The sequence below is a fragment of the Hesperophylax consimilis genome, chromosome 10 (genome assembly GCF_061612785.1).
Source record: "Hesperophylax consimilis isolate HC1 chromosome 10, BYU_Hcon_1.0, whole genome shotgun sequence".
In the NCBI taxonomy this organism is placed as follows: domain Eukaryota; kingdom Metazoa; phylum Arthropoda; class Insecta; order Trichoptera; family Limnephilidae; genus Hesperophylax; species Hesperophylax consimilis.
The window spans coordinates 209,166-230,386 of record NC_142845.1 but is presented as its reverse complement, the minus strand read 5'-3'; the positions used below and the strand labels follow the sequence as shown (position 1 = coordinate 230,386).

Below are 21,221 nucleotides of genomic sequence, written 5' to 3'. Positions count from 1 at the left end.
AGATACACAACTGCTGTGTTTGAGGGTAGTTGCAGCTATTCAAACGCTGCCCAAACGTACAGACAGGACAGCACCCGGCACAAGTCTACCAGCACGCTAAAAACACTCGCGTTTCGGGTTGCCGACATAAAATGGAATCAGATTGCATTGTGAGTGCAACCCTTTAGTTCCAGTGCAATTATTGCCAGTACCTCCCTACAATATTTTCAAACAGCAACATTAAAAAAACGATATTTTGCAAACCGTTTGTCTGTGCCTATGTTTTTCAAACTTCAAACGAGACAAATACTGAACGAAAAATGACCGTTGCTGGTCGTCGACTTTATTGACCGTAGCGTTATTACAATAATATCGACGACTTAAGCATATTAATTGTTAGTTAGTTTGTGCTTATTCTAAAGTTACCATGGAACAAGATAAATGGAGTACAATAATCGTTCATTGGGTAAGTTCAACTCACTACATTTTAACATTGTAAGTTATTCCAAAAATGTTTTTTTAAATATATAATGGCTCAAGTATCTACCCACTACGGAAACGAATTTGAAAAGTAAATTACAAACATTTAAATTAAATTTGACGTAATTTTCAGGTGAACTGTTTGACGATACCCAATTTGAAAGTGACCAGTAGCAGAGATTTAGATGTTAGAATACTTTACCAACTCACGAATCATTTAGACAACCTTGAGAATGGGGAAACTGACGATACAAGCCACCATTCAAATGTTTTAACGTCATTTCTAAAAAGAGAATATCCGCATTTCAATGAGCACGTCTTCTTGGAGAAACTCGACGAAGAACAATCTGTTATAATCGCCTCTTTGCTGCTACACTACTCATGCATAAAGACTAAAGATGTTGGTGTCCGCGGGGCCATGTGTCAAAGGTTGAGCCTCAATGACCAAAAAGCCATCATGTTTTTTGCCAACAGTCTGATGAAGTATGAAAGTATCACTGAGAAGAATATAAAGGACACCATGATGGGTAAGTCATTATCAAAGTCTAATATAATTTTTGGTAAATATTTACCTAACCGTCGTACTTTTTTAGGCATGATTGTAGAAATTACACTTCGTTTCAACTTAATTACCACAAAAAGCAACACTTTAATCGGGGGACATGCACAAAATAGGTTATCAGGTTCCTAGTTTGGGTTATTTAAATAATTTGTGCTATTTATTTAAATGGAACCTTTCGTAAACGTCACTCCATATTAAAAAAATCCAAAAGCACCACAAGCCCATTTTATAAGGGAAATTTTGAATGTTTGATTAAAAATCCATCTTTTGCCATCTCTCCTCTTTCTTGTAGTAATTAAATTGAAATGAAGTGAAATTAATTTTCGTAATCTGTGCTCACTAAAAATAGATTTAAATTTTCTGTTTCTATATTATAACAGTCTGCGCCTGCACGCATTCTCTTTTGAGACAGACACAATTTGTATGACGGTCTGCCTGCATGCACTGTCTCTTGAGACAGTCTGCGCCTGCACGCACTGTCTCTTGAGACAGTCTGCGCCTGCATGCACTGTCTCTTGAGACAGTCTGCGCCTGCATGCACTGTCTCTTGAGACAGTCTGCGCCTGCATGCACTGTCTCTTGAGACAGTCTGCGCCTGCACGCACTGTCTCTTGAGACAGTCTGCGCCTGCATGCACTGTCTCTTGAGACAGTCTGCGCCTGCATGCACTGTCTCTTGAGACAGTCTGCGCCTGCACGCACTGTCTTTTGAGACAGACGGTTTGTAGCCATGAACCATTTTCATTCAATCCCATATAAGCCTTCTTACTATTCAGTTTACTAGGGACCCAAATAGTAATTTGGTGTACACAACTGGAACTAATCCACCAACAAACTGTTACAAAAGACAGTTTTTGTGAAGGATCCTCTCCTGACCAAATAATGAATATTATCTTTATACGAAATATCATCCGCCAAGGAGTTAATTCTTAAAACATCTCTGAGTAAAAATTATGATAAATTTGCACATTATTTGGTAGTTTTTGAAATAATAGTAAACAATACAAATAAATATCTATTTATAAATGCGCAAGCGATATTTGTCCAAGTTAAACTGAACTTCTGAATAAAGGCATGCTGTTGATATATCCGTTGTAAGCTCTGCTTTCCCATAAAATACGCATGTAATGAGATTACAAGTGAGCTCTCAACAGTAGGACTGTACTAAACAGAAACATTGATGTGATATATTGAGAAAACTAAAGCAGTCAGATTTCATTTAATTTCCAAATTCAAACCATTTAAACCATTGCCATATTGCAAAACTTATATGGTTGAAAATATTTCCAGTGTTGCCGCTAAGCGAGGTAGGTTCCCCCAATCCCCCTCCAGGCTCCCCCGGCTGGGCGGGCAGCCCTGCCACGCCCCCGGGACGCAAGAGCCGGCGTTCCAGACGCCTGATGCATCTAGAGGCCGCACTGGAGACAGAGAGATTTGATCGCACCTACCTGCAGGAGGAGCTGCGTAGACAGGCAGTTAGGGTTCAAGAAATGGGTAAGTGTATTATTTGTGAATTTGTAATAGAAAAGATATTATTTTTATTTGTAGTGTGGGGATTTTTTTTACTGTCAACTGTTTTGTAAAACCCCCAGTCCACGTTGGCCCAAATGCATTGGACCAACGTTGACGCTAACTCGCCAACGTGTGAACGCCGTCGCCAATGTTTTAGAAAATTTATTCGTCAACATAAAAATAAACTGAATATACCTTCATTATTGTCATTTTTTTCCTCACATTTTCGGGAATAAAAAAAACAATGAAAATACTCTACTCAGCGTTTGCCATTTGACCTCCTTTTTTATGTGAATACCGCACAAGATTCCCAACCGTCTAGAGCCAGTGAGACTACGGTATCTCCAATCGGGGTATGTTATGAGGCTGAAGGTAGTGGAGAGGGAAATGAGATGGGAAAGAGGAAGGTGGAGAAGAACCTGGCTAGATCACCGAACACCATTTCAAGTAACGATAAAGCCATTTCGAGCAACGTTTCAATTCTGAACGGTGGTCTTACACTTAGGTGAAACTGAGAGTATCTTCCACTCGTACCCAAGTACCTATACCATACATTATTTTAAAATTAATGAATTGTGAAATAACACTAATTCATCAAATAAAATTTACTATGAGATTTGAACCTGCGACCTTCCGATTGCTAGTCGAGAGCCTTACCCCTCGACCATGGAGGCCGTCAGATCTAGATGGATGTAGAAATTATCTCAGCCGCAGCAATTTATTTGTACAGCACTTTAAATTATTAATCATAGTTTCTTATCTTCACAGAAAAGCAGCAAGCCCTCCAAGTGAGTGAGATCGCCGCCTTACGAGGCGAGCTATCCTCCTGCTACAACGGTAGCTACCTGGGCGGGGAGGGGGGCACAAGCGGGGCTCCTGGGCAGGATGGGGGCGCTGCAGAGGTCCAGCAACTGCGCAGGGACCTGGCGGGGCTCGAGCAGGAACTGCTGAAGATGGTGGGCGACTTGGCTAACATGACCCAGGACCGGGAGACCATGAGGAAGAAGGTAAGCTTAATTTAAAAGTTTGTATGTATTTTGAAAGCACAAACTGAGAGGTATCTATTACAGACCCTTTCTACTCGATATGACTTCTTGTCGATAATATATTCCAATCTGTTGGATTGTTCCAGGTTGGCGAAGTGGAGAAGGAACTGACGGTCTGGCGTGCTCGCGCCATGGAGTTTGAGAACATGACGGACACCATGCAAGCCAAGCTGGACGAGGACAAGTCGCAGATGTCCGGCCTGAAGATGGAGCTGGCTGAGAAGAACAAGATGCTGGAGGAGTATCGGCAGGATCACCAGATGAACGACAGCATCGAGTGCGATGATGACTCGTCGACCCTCAAAAAGGCATTCAGCTCGTGTACGTATATAATATCTTATACTTTTACTACAGGATAGATAACTGGCTATTTAACTATCCACCAACTCTTCTGTTATTCCCACTCTTGCCCTTCACCTGACTCCAAGTACAGTAGAACCTCATTAGTTACAAATCCACGGGACCTCGAAAATCATTTTTCGAAATAACAAATTCCCACGTAATTTGCTGAAAAGTCACGTTCCGTGGCCGCCCTTTCAAATTCAGATAGGTATTGAAAGTAAATTATTAAAAATACCACATATTTCCATGTAAATCGAAATTTCCCATTGCGGCCGGTCCTCAAATAGTCAAAGTAAATTCCTAAAAATACATAATAATTTCCATGGAAATCGAAATTTCGCTACCAATTAACTTGGCGGCATGACCATCTAATTTAGATAACAATTCATGAAAATAAGACATATCTTGCATTTTCACTTTATATTGCCTAATCGTCATCCTATTAACCATATTATGTCTAAAAATGTACTGTTTTTCTTCTTCTTTTACACACTACATACTCTATTAATTCATCTCCATCAATATTTGTCTAAATTTAACATTTCCTAAATCTGTCAATAATAAAACATAATATGTTAACTGTGCACTCCTGTCATCTACCTCAGAATAAGTTACACCTAGTGAGGTAGGCCCTGAGCCAAACAGCGCCTGGCACTAGTAAAAACCTCAAGGGTGCTGTATCAGGTGTTAGGGTACCTATACATTTAGGAGCCAAACTGCCGACGAGCCGCTGTTTCGCATATTGGGACATCTTTCTTAGCGCCGACAAAATGGTGGTATGTTGTGAGGCTGAAGGTAGTGGGAAAGGGAAGTAGATGAGGAAAAGGAAGTTAGGGAAGTGCCTGGTTACTCAGATCTGGTCACCGAGCACGACTAAAGCCATTTCAAGCAACTTTTCAATTCTGAATAGTGGTCTTACAACAGGGCAATACTGAGAGTTTATTCCAATCTGGAATATGCCCTTAGTCATTACGAAATGTAGTTTATTCGTTGGCGATCTGCAGTCATGCTTGGCAACAATAACGAGGTACCTATAGATAAAACCTTTATCTATAGGTACCTTGATGGACCGTGCCAGCTACCCTGGTCGCTTCTATGACTCGTTCTTGGTTCTACAGCCGAGCTGTTGAACAGTTTGTCGGCTTATTGTGTTCTCTCTCTTTCAACATGGGTCTCTTCAATACTCGTGTTCACTCCTTTCTATCCTAAGAATACCCACTACACAGCATCCCCAAAGGTGACATAGGCTTGAAGGAAATTATTTTTATCTTGTGTGGATTTAATGCAAAAAATAATAATACTAATAACAATATTAGCGGACTTTTAAACTCCTGTCTAGAAAATGTTCTATTTTTACCACACTTATTTAAAATTATATACTCATTTATGATGTCTGTAGTAGTTTGAAATACGATTGTGCACACCCCGGGCGAGAGCCAACTGTGTAGAATAGAGGGGGGAACGAGATGAGAGCAACACGCGCGCACTCGCTTCCAGCCTGTGGACGTGAAATGTATCGGCAAGTGTGTACAGCACTACTTCGGCCACCTGCTCGCTTGTTGTGTTCCCATGGATAGTGGTTTGTGTTTGTGATTTCACAAAGAAGAAAGAAGCGAAAGACTTCCCAGTATGCAAACCATCGGCTCGCTTATGTATATCCGCCATTAGGTATTAACATTGCCGTTGCTCCGTGGCTCCTGGACGCCTTGGCATTTGACCTTGGCTCAGTCGGCGCCCGGAGCGGACTGCTCCAATTGTGCCTGCTCAGAGCCGGCCCTGGAGATAGGTAGTGTAAAGCATGCAATTAAAGGAAAAGCTAGGGCTGATTCTGTGACAAATTCCGTATTAGGGAAAAATTATACAAATTAGAACGATGTATATAACCGTGTGAATTGAAATTCAGATTCAGATTTACGAAATTATATATGACATGTTTTTAACAATTTGTTAATACATCACACAGATTTGTCACACTGTATTTTCTCTCTCCTAAACAATTTTTTTCATCTCACATTCACGGTATTTGCATGCCAAACGATGCATAATACATTATTCTAACTTCCCCTCATCTGTTTTAAATATTCAAACCCATGTAAACAACCACCTTCTTAATCTTGTAAGTTTCTTTAATAATTTATTTTTTCTGTTTTAGCTTTCGGAGTGGAGAATTTGGGCAATGCAGTGATCGACGTTCAATTAAAAGAACAGATTATTCAGAATACTGCACTGACCAGTCAAATGACTGAACTCCAGAATGAGAGGAAGACTCTGGATAATGAACTGAAGGCCCTGGCTCAGCAGTACGCCGACTCCAGGCTGGAGTACCAGGATCTCTCCATGGCCAATATTGAGCTAAAGAATGAAGTGGGTATATTTATTCATCTGTTAGTATTAATTCAACCTATATAGATCGGTCAGTGGCTGAGTTGACATCGCGCTTGGGTCCCACCCAGGCGTAGTGTGTTCAATTCCTCGGCTGGCCAAGTCCTCCATCACAACACAAGCAACTTTTTCCGCTTACTGTGGTGGTAGTAGGAGATTTTGAAATATTGTCAGGTTATTCGTAACCCGGAAATTTTTGTCTTTCTTTAAAAAGTAAAAAAAAATATATATATATATATGTACATAAATAACATGTTAGAATACCGATTAATGCCAAATAATTAGTTAAAACAATTAATTAATAATATTTTCATTCACATTTTTCCAAAAACCTGCAAAGTCTCTTTTCCCCGGAAAGATTCGGAGTTTCTGGTACCGTAACCGGTCACGTTTACAACCGTTCAATCAAAATGTCAACGAAATGAGCCTGTTGCGTAGTTATATTAACGAATTACTAACATTTGTACAAAATAAAGTCCATGTGTTTATACAAATATGTTTCAATAATTTTCAAGAGGACGAAATTGAAAGTCCAAATGTATTTTACTCGAAGCCGTCCCTGGCCATCGCATCACAAGAAAGGGCGATGGAAAAGCAACAAAACGTTACAAGACATCACCAGACTAAATTCCAACGTTGGTGGTCCGTGATCTCAACTATTTGCCACCACTTACTTTTGACCACAGTGACGTCACAAGATTCCTCAAACACTTGTTATGAATATGTATGCTGAAAACTGAAATAACCTGAAAGGCTACAATACTCCTTACCAATGCTTTAAAACAGGAGCTCAGTCAAATCAAAGAAACTGTCAATCAAATCACTACACAAGAACGCTCAAATACTAATCCACCACTGAAAAATGTGAATTCATCCAACATTTGAAATGAAAACATTGCAAGTCGAACGAAAACAATATGCGGCCGAAAATGAACTTTGCCCCGGCCCTAAACCGAGCGAATAAACAGTTAGTGCCAGCGGCCGCAGCCTTCCGCTAACGAAGACATCATAGTGATCCAAGGAACTTGGTTACTCCCAACGGATATCGACTTTCTAAACCATATTCACCCTGACTTTAATCAATATCGCTAACAGAGCGATTATATGCCGACTTGCACAACCAAAGAGTATTCCTACTGTCTCGCTTCTTTACAAGCAATTATCGAAGAAAAAGATTATATCAACATAATTATCATCGGAGACTTTAATGCACATCCAGATTCTATCCAGCTAAAATCTTTTTATCAAGATAATGAATATATTTGTGCCGACATCAAAAATTCTATATTCTATTAGATGATTCCAACACATACATAAGTGGTGCACATCACACAACCAGCTTAATCTATCCAAATATCTTCAAGGAAATCTAGATATGAAAATATACTTCGACATTGACTGGACAGATCATCGGCCTCTCGAGGTGACCCTACAGATGGAAGAAATGCCAAAAACAGAAGTTTATACATCAATGACATATGACCCAGCAAGTCCTTCTAAATGAAATCGAACAACAAATTACAATTTTTCAGGATGGCAGCAACCCTGCAGATGCAAACATAAACTACCTATACTCACGTATAGTTGAAGCACTCCGAAATAATGCAATATCATGTATTCAGAAGCCGCAAAAATACCCAACATTTTAATCAAATTCGGGGGTGGAATAACTTAGCTGCACACAAATATGCAGAATTCAATATTGCAATGATGATTTGGATCATTACCGTGCAAGAAAATTACCATCCAATATCCATTGCCACAACTTTTGCTCGAATATTTGAACGCGTGATACGAGATCAGTTTTTATTTTTTTATTTTTTTTTTATTTTTTTTTTATTTTTTATATTTACTCCACACAGGAGGCCCTGAAGAAAATAATTTCCCTCAGGGCCTATGTCATCTTTGGGGATGCTGTGTGGAGGGTCTTTTTGTGGAGAGGAAGGAGTGAACATGGGTCTTGAAGAGTTCCTTGTTGTAGGAGGGAGGAAACACAGAGGCCGGCAGTTCGTTCCACAGCCGAGCTGTTGAACTTAAGAACGAATCGTAGAAGCGACCCGTTCTCATGTGACAAATGTCAACTGTGTACAAATGTTGGGCGCGCGTTTGGCGTGTATTCCGACTACGCACCGGTGCCGAAGGGATCAATGACGCTAGTTCCTCAGAGCATCTTCCATTGTAATACCGATAGAACAAGGACAGCATACCTACCTGACGCCTGTGCTCTAAAGATTGCAGTCCGTTTGTTAAGATTGGGGAATCTATCAAACGGACCGCCCGTTTCTGCACAGAGTCAAGGGTTTTTTTCAGGTATTTAGGGGCTCCGGACCAGAGATGGCTGCCAAATTCAGTCAGTCAGTTCAGTCAGCAGTTGTGTATTATTAAAGTATCTGCGGGCCCTGTACAGTACGCCCAGCTTCTGAGAGGCCAACTTTACTCTGGCTTCGATGGAGCCCCCGTACCTGAGCTGGTCACTTATAGTTACACCAAGCATATCAATGGAAGGCCTGTTCGGAAGATTGCTTCCGTTGAAGGAGACTAGATTATCATTTGGATCCCTTTTAGACGTAATCAAACAGGATTGGGTCTTTGAAACATTAAATTCGACGAGATTATTTTTACCCCAGGAGGAAATACTCTCGAGATAACCGTCCATTCTCTGCTTCAAAGCCCTCCGAGCCGTTGGAGTTTGTGTGCCCTTTGGGGGCTTGTCAAACAAAAAGCTATCATGAACTGTACTGTCATCCGCGTAACAATGAATCGGTGCACATGTCAAAAGGTCATTGATGTGCAACAAAAACAAAGTCGGAGACAGAACCGATCCCTGTGGGACGCCAGCATTTATGGAGTTCGAGGAAGAGGTGAAACCGTCAGCAACCGCCTGAATCGACCTATCCCTTAAAAAGTCAGCAATCCACGTACACAGGGATGCGGGAAGTCCGTAAGAAGGCAATTTGTTGACAAGTCCTCGGTGCCAGACCCGGTCAAAGGCCTTGGATATGTCTAGTGCGACCGTTTGGGTCTCACCGTGACGTTCCAGGCACCGCCCCCAAACATGCGTCACATACGCGAGAAGATCACCGCACGAGCGGTTCCGCCGGAATCCGTATTGACGGTTGTTGATAATTTTGTTCTTCTCGAGGTATGTGAGCAGTTTGTCGTTGATCACACGTTCCATCACTTTGGACAGAACTGATGTGATCGCTATGGGGCGGTAGTTGGCCGGGTTGGAGCGGTCACCTTTCTTGGGAATAGGGTGAATGACCGCTTTTTTCCAACCAGAGGGCACAGTGCCACACTTCAGGGACATTTTGAAGAGCTTTGTCAAAACTGGAACTATTTCCGCAGCACACCTCTGCAATACCAGGGCAGGTATTCCATCAGGTCCACTAGCTTTGTTAACATCGAGCCCCCGTATAACGTGGAGTACATCCCGATGCCGGATCCTCAGCTTTTTCGTATAGAAGCCGCAGTGAGGAACCGACGGTGGAACAGCACCTCCGTCGTCGAGGGTCGAGTTTTCCGCAAACATTTTCCCTAATAGGTTTGCCTTAAAGGCCCCACCTAACAACTGGACCCCACCTAACAACTAGTTACAATCAAAGTATGTACTAGATGCTGATTAACCAATTTATCATTTATTATTATTATTTTTTATCATTTTCACATTGTCATTTAATGTCATGAAATTTTATATGTATCAAATAATATGTAAACATTAATTTATGTACTCAATACGTCTGTCTCGACACATAGTTTATCCTAGTGAGACAGACATTGAAAAAAAACCTGTAAAAAGACTTTATATTGTTAATAAAAAATAAAGGGGATTTAAAAGGGAGTGCTCAACAAACACAGTGATAATCTGCGCTGGAATACTATTAAAAGAGAAGAACTACAACGTGCGCCTGTCACCTGGGCCACAGCAAGGCCTTCGACATCCCTTTCCCTTTCTCACCCCTTAGTACACGCTGAACTCCAGAAAAGGGGGATTCCGTCAAAGATCGTACACATTGTAGACACTTGCACCGGCACAACAAAAAAACATTGTAAAATGGAAAGACGGACTGTCTGAACCATTCTACTTAAACAAGTGGTGTCAGACAGGGAGGATGGAGGAATGGGATCCAGTACTATTTAACACATGTATGGATGATCTCACTCACAGACTAAATAGTGCTGGGGTAGGCTGCTAGATCGGACGACACTGTGCTAATAATGTAAGAATACTATTAAAAATCTGTTTGCGCTAAAAACCAACCTGCTGTACAAACCAAAAACACAGCACTGTTGGTCATCAGATACGAATAGTGTCTGAAAAGCCTTCCACCAGCTTTCCTGAACGGCGAGCCTCGAAAAGTGGTAGAGGAAACAAAGGATCTGGACCACATCATCAATAGTAAGCTGACGGACCACAATTACATCGACCGGCAAAGACGAGCGCTCAGCATAAAGTCGAATATGCTCAGTAGAAGGTTCCGACTTTGTAGCCCACGTATAAAAAGAATGCTATTCCTAACATTTTGTACGTCCTTTTATAAGTGCGAGCTTATGCGAGCCAAGTTTAAGTAGGGCAACATGGAAAGGCTACGCGTGCAGTATAACAACGCCTGCCGTATGATGTTTGGCCTTCCCAGATACTGTAGTGCTTCCATTATGCAGAGGACAAACAGCTCCAAAACTGTCCTTATCGTGGAATCCTGCCAGAGTCCAGACTCAAGCATCGCAGCACACTAGAGAAAGGTGTTGGCCCCGTCAATCTAATGATTAACGTCTTAAAAATATAAAAGAATTTGTTAGTTCCTATTATTGTATATAATCGCATTATCGTATATATGTAATCGTATATTGTAATATTATTGAAATATTTTTGTATTATTACTGTATATGTTTTATGGGATGTGTGGGATTGCACAATCCTCCCCAAATATTTTTGTATTATTACTGTATATGTTTTATGGGATGTGTGGGATTGCACAAACCTCCCCACATTTCGGAATAAACTCATAATTATTATTATTTTCACCATACCCAAAAACAATTGCCAAATATTTTTATTAATGATTCGGAATATTTGTGTTTTGCAGGTGGATATTACAAAACGTGAACTGGACGTGTCACAGAAAGAAATACTGGATAAGATGACTGAAATTTCACTATTAGTTGAGCAGAAAAACTCCGCACAGGATCTGGTCAAGCAACATGAAGAGCAGCTTTGCAAACTCAATGAACAAATGACAGAGAAAATTAATGAAATCAAAATGACAAATCAAGAAAAACTTAACCTTCAAAATGATTTGGAAAATAGACAAAACTTAATAGAGAATCATCTGGTTGAATTAAAAAATAATTCCGATCTTATGAATGTATTGAATAACAGTATTAAAATATTGGAATACAACTCTTCTACATTGCTCAAAGAAAAGGAATGCGTTGAAACGGAATTCCATAAAACTGTTAAACTGTTGACCGATGAAAAGTCTGCTTTGGAAACTGAGTTTAGAAACAACACTGAAAGCCATAATAAATACATTTTGGAGAAATCAAATCAACTTGCAGAGTTGCACGCTAAATTAGAAGGAGTTCTGAGTGATAAAGCCGAACTGCAGAAGAAGTTGTGTTCGTTGGAAGCTGAAAAAGTACTTTATCGAGATCAATGTGATGAAAAACAAAGTAAAATAGACAACATTTCAACGGAATTTGATATTTTGGCAAAGGAAAATAAAAGTTTGAGTAATAAAATATTGAACATGGAAAAGAGCTTGACTTTACATCTTGACACTATAGAGAGTTTAAGTGCGATCAGTGAAAAGAAGTTGGCTTCTCACGCTGAGACTATTGAAACCTTAACCAAAGAACACTCGAGTATTGTGGATTTGAAAAATTCTAAAATCCAATCACTTTCCCATGAAGTAAACAATTTAAAAGAGTTGGTGATTGATACAGAAAATAAACTAATTGCTGTCGAAGAAGAAAAATCCAAACTATTGTTCCAAATTGAAAAGTTGATCCAAGTAGGAAATCTACTGGAAAATGACTTGACAGTTTGTAAAGATGAACTTCAAATTTGCAAAAATGATCTTGTGACTTCCAACAATCTCATTGAAACAAAATCAAAGGAAATCATTAGCTTAACAGAAACCAATGAGAGTTTAAATAGCCATTTGTTACAAAATGATGAAAAAATAAATGAGTTAGGAAATGCAGTCAACGATTTGAGTAAACAAAAAATGGAATGTGAAGATTTGCTGGAAAAGAAAGACATTAAAATTCTTTCTTTGGTAGAAAAACTAATTGCCACTGAAACAGAAATGGCCGTCAGAGCAGACTGTGTTACATTATTAGAGACGGAAAAATTTAACCTCCAACAGTCTTTATCCACTTTATCAGAACAAAGAGAACAGCTTTCTGCACAAATTTCATCATTGCATAATGAGGTGGCATTATTAAATAATGATAATTTAAAAATTCAAAGTACTAACATTTTATTAAATGAAAAAAATCACAATTTAGAACAAGAAGTAATTCACTGTCAAAATAATATCCATCACTTGTCAAAGGAAATCGAATTGAAGGAAAACCATAAAAATGCGCTCCATTATAAGTTGGATAATTTGGAAACAGATTTAGAATCTAAAAGTTTGCAAATAATTGCACTGAACGGGAACATCGTTAATCTAGAAGAGAATGTTCAGTCCCTGAAGTCAGAGTTGACCAATTCCCAGGAAAAGATTAAGAAATGCAAAGCTTTTTCACAAAAATTATTACAGGAGAAATTTGCAGTTATTGAAGAAAATAACTCAATGAAGCTGGAGATCGAAGATGTCCAAAATAAGTTGGCGGCTGAAGTCCATTCGGCTGAACATATTTCCACAGAGAAGATTCAATTAGAACACTCTTTGAAAATTTATTTAGCTGAAAATTTACAATTGCACGAAGATAAGTCGGAATTCCTTCAAATCATTGAGAAAAATCAATCTATTATTATAAATTTAGAAAGTGAACTGGATGAATTCATGAGTGAATACAAAAATAAAGTGTCCTCTTTAACAGACAAAGAGCGCCAGCTGGAAGAACAAATATTGCTTTTAAAAAATGTGATAGACAATGAGCAAAAGAATGTGAACACAAAGAATGTGGCAATTGATTCCCTTTCTCAAGAATGTGATCAATTGAAAGCGACGTGTGCAAAATTGACTTCAACTTGTACAGAAAGCCATGAGAAATTGCAACAAAAAGTGCACCAACAAGAGGATCAAATAAACAATCTCACTCAATGTACTACTGAACTTCAAAATGACAAAGACAACATACAAAATTCTTTGCAAATCACCAATATGGAACTCAAAAAGTTTCAGGAAGATTTACATCTTAAAATGAATGAAATGGAAACATTGTCCAAACAAAAGGAATCATTACAAAATGAGGTTACCGTCCTGAAAGAACAAGAGGATAACCAAAATAATGTTGTGCTAAATAAAGATTCCCTTCTCACTAATCTTTCCCATGAAAAATTCAAAGCGGAACAGAAATTGGAATCAGCGAATGATCAAGTTAAACTCCTAAAAAAAGAAATTATTCAAAAAGAAAATCTGATAGATAATTATGAAACAAAATCAGAAGATTTAAAGGAAGAAATTAGGATGGTGCAGAGTGAAATAGAAAAATTAAAAACTGAAAAACTTGACACTGAAACCAATTTAGAACAATTGAATAATGACTTGGAGAAGAAAACTGCCGAAGCTAAAGTTTTAAAAGAAATAAATGTCCAAATAACTGCAGAAAAAGTGGAACTTGTAAACTCACACAAAACAGAATTAAGCCAACTTGAAAGTTTTCTTGAAAAGAAAAACAATGAACTTGAAATTTTCAAAGATCAAATTGATAAACTGACCATTGAAAAACTTGAAGTTTTAGATGTACACGAATCCAACCTAAACCACTTGAAAACGGATCTCAAAAACAAAAGTTCTGAAGTAGATGTTTTAAAGGATCTGAATGAAAAAATTACAGAAGAAAATCTTCAAGTTAAAACCAATTTGGAAGAAATTAAAACTATTCTTGAAACCAAAACCAATGAGGTTGTATCTCTGAATAATCTCACTGAAAAAAAAAATACTGTGGAAATAGTTGAGATTCAAAATTTACATAAAGAAAATTTGAATAAGTTGGAAAATATAGTGGAAATAAAAACCAATGAAGTTCAATTGTTAAAAGAGTTGATTGATAAAATGACCGAGAGAAACCTTGAAGTTAAAACAAATTTGGAAGAAATGACAATTAAACTTGAAACAAAAACCGGGGAAATTATAGCTCTTAATAATATTAACGAAAAAAATAAATTGGAAACAATTGAGATTCAAAATTTACATAGAGAACATTTGAAAAATTTGGAAAGTGTACTAGAAATAAAATCCAATGAAGTTGAATTATTAAAAGAACTTAATGAACAAATTATCACGGAAAAGCTTGATATCATGAATTTACACCAAGTAAGTTTGAATCAATTAGAAAACGCATTTCAAACCAAGTCCAGTGAAGTAGACCATTTCAAAAACGCCATTGATAAAATTAGAGCATATAAACTTGATGCTCTTAGTACACACAAAATTATTTTGGAGCAAATGACAAGTTATCTTGAATCTAAAACAAATCAAATACAGATTTTTGAAGACCAGATTGCAAAATTGACAATGGAGAGATGCGAAATTTTAAATTTAGATGAAGCAAATTCGAACCAATTAAAAAATATTCTTCAAACAAAAACTGCTAAAGTTGATATGTTGAGAAATGTAATGGAAAAAATGACTGCGGAGAAATTGGAAGAATTGGATAGTTATAAATTAAACCTGAACACTATGAAGAATGAGTTTGAATCCGAAACCGCTGAGGTTCTAGCTCTGAAAGAACTTGATGAAAAATTGATTGCGCTAAACCAGGAAGTTATAGATGCATATGAAAATAATTTGGAACAATTGAGAACTGATCTTGCAATTAAAGACACCGAAGTTGAAACCCTCAATGAAATGGTTGAAAAACTGAATGCTGAGAAAATTGAAGTTCTAACTTTACACAAATCCAATTTGGACCAATTGAGAAGTGATCTTGCAATGAAAGCCACTGAAGTTGAAACCCTCCATGAAATGGTTGGAAAACAGAATGCTGAGAAAATTGAAGTTCTAACTATACACAAATCCAATTTGGACCAATTGACAAGTGATCTTGCAATGAAAGCCACTGAAGTTGAAACCCTCGTTGAAATTACTGAAAAACTGAACGCTGAGAAAATTGAAGTTCTAACTATACACAAATCCAATTTGGACCAATTGACAAGTGATCTTGCAATGAAAGCCACTGAAGTTGAAACCCTCAATGAAATGACTGAAAAACTGAACGCTGAGAAAATTGAAGTTCTAACTATACACAAATCCAATTTGGACCAATTGACAAGTGATCTTGCAATGAAAGCCAATGAAGTTGAAACCCTCAATGAAATGATTGAAAAACTGAATGCTGAGAAAATTGAAGTTCTAACTATACAAAAATCCAATTTGGACCAATTAACAAGTGATCTTGCAATGAAAGCCACTGAAGTTGAAACCCTCAATGAAATGGTTGCAAAACTGAATGCTGAGAAAATTGAATTTCTAACTATACACAAATCCAATTTTGACCAATTGACACATGATCTTGAAACTAAGACCAATGAAGTTGAAGCATCCAAAAAACTGGTTGAGAAACTGACTGCTGAGAACACTGGTGATCTAACTGTAAATGAATCCAATCTGATCCAATTAAGAATTGATCTCGAGAATAAAACCACTGAAGTTGAAACATTAAAAGACATGGTTGAAAAACTGACAGCTGAAAAAATTGATGTTATTACTGTACACAAAACTAATTTGAACCAACTGAGAATTGATCTTGAGAAAAAAATCACTGAAGTTGAAACATTCAAAGAATTGGTTGAAAAACAGGCAGCCGAGAAATGTGATGCTCTAACATGTGTACACAAAGCCAACTTCTGCCAATTGACAATCGACCTGGAAAATAAAACTACTGTTATTGAAAGTTACAAAGAACTAGTAGAAAAAATTGAAGCAGAGAAACTCAATGTTCTTCATTTAAACCAAACCAATTTGGACCAATTGAGAAGTGAATTTGAAATGAAAGCTACTGAAGTTGAAACCCTCAATGAAATGACTGAAAAACTGAACGCCGAGAAAATTGAAGTTCTAACTATACACAAATCCAATTTGGACCAATTGACAAGTGATCTTGCAATGAAAGCTACTGAAGTTGAAACCCTCAATGAAATGATTGAAAAACTGAATGCTGAGAAAATTGAAGTTCTAACTACACACATATCCGATTTTAACCAATTGAGAAGTGATCTTGCAATTAAAGCCACCGAAGTTGAAACCCCCAATGAAATGGTTGAAAAACTGAATGCTGAGAAAATTGAAGTTCTAACTACACACAAATCCGATTTGAACCAATTGAGAAGTGATCTTGCAATTAAAGCCACCGAAGTTGAAACCCTTAATGAAATGGTTGAAAAACTGAATGCTGAGAAAATTGAAGTTCTAACTACACACAAATTTGATTTGAACCAATTGAGAAGTGATCTTGCAATTAAAGCCACCGAAGTTGAAACCCTCAATGAAAAGGTTGAAAAACTGAATGCTGAGAAAATTGAAGTTCTAACTACACACAAATCCGATTTGAACCAATTGAGAAGTGATCTTGCAATTAAAGCCACCGAAGTTGAAACCCTCAATGAAATGGTTGAAAAACTGAATGCTGAGAAAATTGAAGTTCTAACTACACACAAATCCGATTTGAACCAATTGAGAAGTGATCTTGCAATTAAAGCCACCGAAGTTGAAACCCCCAATGAAATGGTTGAAAAACTGAATGCTGAGAAAATTGAAGTTCTAACTACACACAAATCCGATTTGAACCAATTGAGAAGTGATCTTGCAATTAAAGCCACCGAAGTTGAAACCCTTAATGAAATGGTTGAAAAACTGAATGCTGAGAAAATTGAAGTTCTAACTACACACAAATTTGATTTGAACCAATTGAGAAGTGATCTTGCAATTAAAGCCACCGAAGTTGAAACCCTCAATGAAATGGTTGAAAAACTGAATGCTGAGAAAATTGAAGTTCTAACTACACACAAATCCGATTTGAACCAATTGAGAAGTGATCTTGCAATTAAAGCCACCGAAGTTGAAACCCTCAATGAAATGGTTGAAAAACTGAATGCTGAGAAAATTGAAGTTCTAACTACACACAAATCCAATTTGAACCAATTGACAATCGATCTTAAGAATAAAACTGCTGATGTTGAAATTTTCAAAGAACTAGTACAAAAAATGACTATGGAGAAACTTGATGTCCTTAATTTACACGAAAAAATTTTGGAGCAATTGAGAAGTGATCTTGAAACAAAGACAACTGAAGTTGAGGTTTTAAAAGATCTCAACACCAATTTCCAAAATAAAATTGAAACACTCAGTGTTCAAATACAGAACCAACAACAGGAAATTGATAATTTCAATGAAAAAAATTCATCTATTGCTCAAATCAATCAAGATCTTTCAACCAAACTTCAGTCGTTTAAATGTCTAAAGGATGAAGAGACTTCCTTAAAACTGCAACTTTCAAATGTACAACATGAATTTGAAAAGTCTTCAAAACTTCTAAGCGCTAAAAATGAAGAATTGCTTTCAAAAACAGCGGAGGTTGACAATCTATTACAAGAGATAAGCAAACTAAAAGAAGTCATCGAAGATCAAAGCACCAAATTGAAAGACGTTGAACATAATTTGATCAAGATGACTAAAGACAATGAAATTTTGATGGAACTGCTTCAAGTTCAAGTTCGCAATGTTCAGTCCATTAATTCTGAAATGAATGAACTGAAGAGTGCGAACGAGCGGCTGGTGGTGGAGAAGCAGAAGGTGCAAGCCAAGCTGGCCAGCGGAGGGGATACCAACCAGATGGTCTCCGACATGAGAAATGAATACGAGGATAAGCTGACCAGAATGAAACAGAAAATGGTCAGTATCTGCCCCCTCGTGCTAATTGTGGTCGCTTATCAGGTGGTCTGGTGGTTAATATTATGTATGTACTACAGAGATAGCAACATGCAAACATAAACAGATATTTTAACAGAGTTTAACGTATTTAAAGAATTTAGATTTTACTAGCTAAACCCCGCTACGCATTGCTGTGGCTCGTCTGTCTATGCAGATAGAGAAACAATAGTGCGTGCTGCTTTTACGTCCAACAGATGGCGCTGTTTTAAATAAATAATGTTTCTACCTTCACAGGTGACATCTATATAATATAAATATGTATAGAAACACGCATATTCGAATGCAACATTTATATATATAGATTTAATGGGCAATAGGCACATAAATATACATACGTACTACATAATGGGATTACTTGTACAAAGATAAATTTTATTATCAGTTATTTGAATAAAATATATGTAACGGAAAAAGTTATTTTATTTCTGCATTAAAACAAATCAAAATCTTCTAGATACATCTCTAATATTAACCACACAGATTATTGTACATTTAATATTAACCACGCAGATATTGTACATTAATATTAACCACACAGATATTTTTCATTTGAATGAACATTTCATTTCCACATTTAAATTTTTTTTTTTTTTTTTTTTTTACCTTAACTTCATTGGTCCCCTGAAAAACTATTGAATAATGCGTGAAGAAGTATAAGGAAAAACATGTTTATAAGAATCGTATCTTGGTAATATGTACTTGACAAGTTATAAATTGCACACAATCACTGAAAATGTACACTTTTAGACAACATAGTTCAAGTGTCAAATGTGTGGCAATAGGTTCCCAAGCTTTTTTGTTCAGTAGACCACAATCCCATATTTTCTGTTTTGAATAGACCCCCTACTTTCGAATACACTGATAATTTGAATATTTGAGATTTCCCCGGAATTTGACCTCTCCGTCAACATTTCAGAATTTCCATCAAACTATTCCATATCAAACCACAAAAATGACATTTCTAAAAAATTTTAGCCTAAAATTGGCCTAAATGGGATCCACTCTCGTGGACTCTATTTATATTTCATGTACCCCCATTTTTTTTTTTTTCATTCACATGGACCACCTGCAGGGGTCGATATAGACCACTTTGGGAATGACTGGTCTAAAACAATTAATTTTATCATAATGTCTGTTGTAGCGAAACCCGGTCAGCATTATGTATAAAAAATAAAAGTGGTCTTTACTGAGTTTTATTTTAAACTAAAAAATTGTTCTAATTATTGTGATGACAGATTTTTTTTTATTTTACATGTTGGAATGTATAATATTGATAGTGTAATAAATTGTAAATAAGAAAAAATGCAGTTTTGACAAACAATTCATGTGTTAAATTTAATTAAATTGTTTTTAGAAACAACTCTACCAAGAGCAGATAGCCGTCTATACAGAGAAACAAAAGGACGAAACCACCGGCTTGGAGGCCCTTTGCAAGAAGTATTCCGAGAAGATCAACAAGTATGAAACACACGTCAACCACCTCATGTTCGAGCAGTGGAAGGTCGGAGAGAAGCTCCTCAACGAGAAGAAGCAGAATGATGAGCTCAGGAAGAGGCTGGAAGAATGGACTGGCTCGCATCAGTCGCTCAACTCTATCACTTCAACTGCTAGCGTGAGTATAACATACGGCTTATATTATATACTTGGATACTTATTTGATTCTGTTGTATTACAGTTTCATTTTAAAAATTGGATCAAATGACTTTTATGCGGAAGTTAATGCTGTAAAAGAACTCAAAATTAATATGGCCACGCAATCAAACGAAGCGCAGGACTCCATAAACCAAAAAGTAGTGGAATTGATAAAGAAGATCGAAGTGCTCACAAAAACGCTGGCCGAGGTCCACACCACCGGGGACCACAACCGTGGACCCACGGACCGCAACCACGGAAGGCTCACGTGAAACAAACGCAAATAGCAGTATAAATTTCAAAATTAACGAATTCACAACAAATCTACTATCGCAAAACAACGAAGTAATTTGGCTGACAGAGACATTGTTGAGCTCCTCTGTCTACGACAATGAAATATTTGACAATAGGTATGAAGTAAATCGCCAAGATAAAAATAATTCGAGTTTAGTCACCGCCAGCCGTCATAGCGGCAATGCCGTATTGCGAGACGATGTATGTCTTGAGGTGTGAAAACCGATTGTAGCTCAAAGAATGCGTGATCTAGAGACGGAAGGTGAACACATTTGGGTAAAAATTACTACAAATTTCACTGCGCTCATATGTGTGGCATATTTCTACTGTACAGACGATAGAGATACCTGCACCAAATCTTATGAGCACCTAAAAATATTATTACTATTGGAGATTTTAATTTGCATAACAAACCTGAAGAAGTCATATTAGATCACAAAAGGAAATGGATCACTGGAAAGCAAATGCTAGCTATCCAGTCTGGTTTGATAAAAATAAATGTAAGGAATCTCTCGTAGGAAGTACAAAGCTACTAATAACAAATCTGATCATTTATTTTTCTCCGCGAAGAGATCCGATCTCAAAAAAGAAAAACTATTAGTCTGATATTGAAGATGGGGTCAAAGACGACCCCAAAACCTTTTGGGTATATATATTAGATCGCAAAAAGCGGGTAGGGGCACTTCTATTGGACTCATGAATATCAATGAAACCCAATGTTCCCAACAAGTTTCTGAGAGATTCGTGGACTATTTCATCATCAATCGGTACATAACCAGATGTGCCCAGCTAGAAGTGCCCAGAAACACAGGTTCAATTTCTCTCGAAAAAATTAAGCCTGAGGAAGCCAAAGTACGCATTCGGGAACAGGAGCCCAACAAGGCCA

The 21,221-nt window shown here is 37.5% G+C and overlaps 1 protein-coding gene across 1 annotated transcript in view; it reads left to right on the top strand.

Annotated features, from left to right (window-relative positions):
• Positions 1-367: 367 nt before the first annotated feature.
• The window catches only part of LOC149420125 (uncharacterized), a 40,250-nt gene continuing 19,396 nt past the window's right edge, over positions 368-21,221 (top strand). Inside the window, exons 1-8 of the mRNA XM_089636307.1 lie at positions 368-445; positions 593-986; positions 2,311-2,514; positions 3,301-3,539; positions 3,665-3,899; positions 6,073-6,284; positions 11,390-18,370; positions 19,764-20,021. Coding sequence (XP_089492433.1) covers positions 407-445; positions 593-986; positions 2,311-2,514; positions 3,301-3,539; positions 3,665-3,899; positions 6,073-6,284; positions 11,390-18,370; positions 19,764-20,021 — 8,562 coding nt within the window. The 5' untranslated portion in view covers positions 368-406. The remainder of the gene's footprint in view (positions 446-592; positions 987-2,310; positions 2,515-3,300; positions 3,540-3,664; positions 3,900-6,072; positions 6,285-11,389; positions 18,371-19,763; positions 20,022-21,221) is intronic.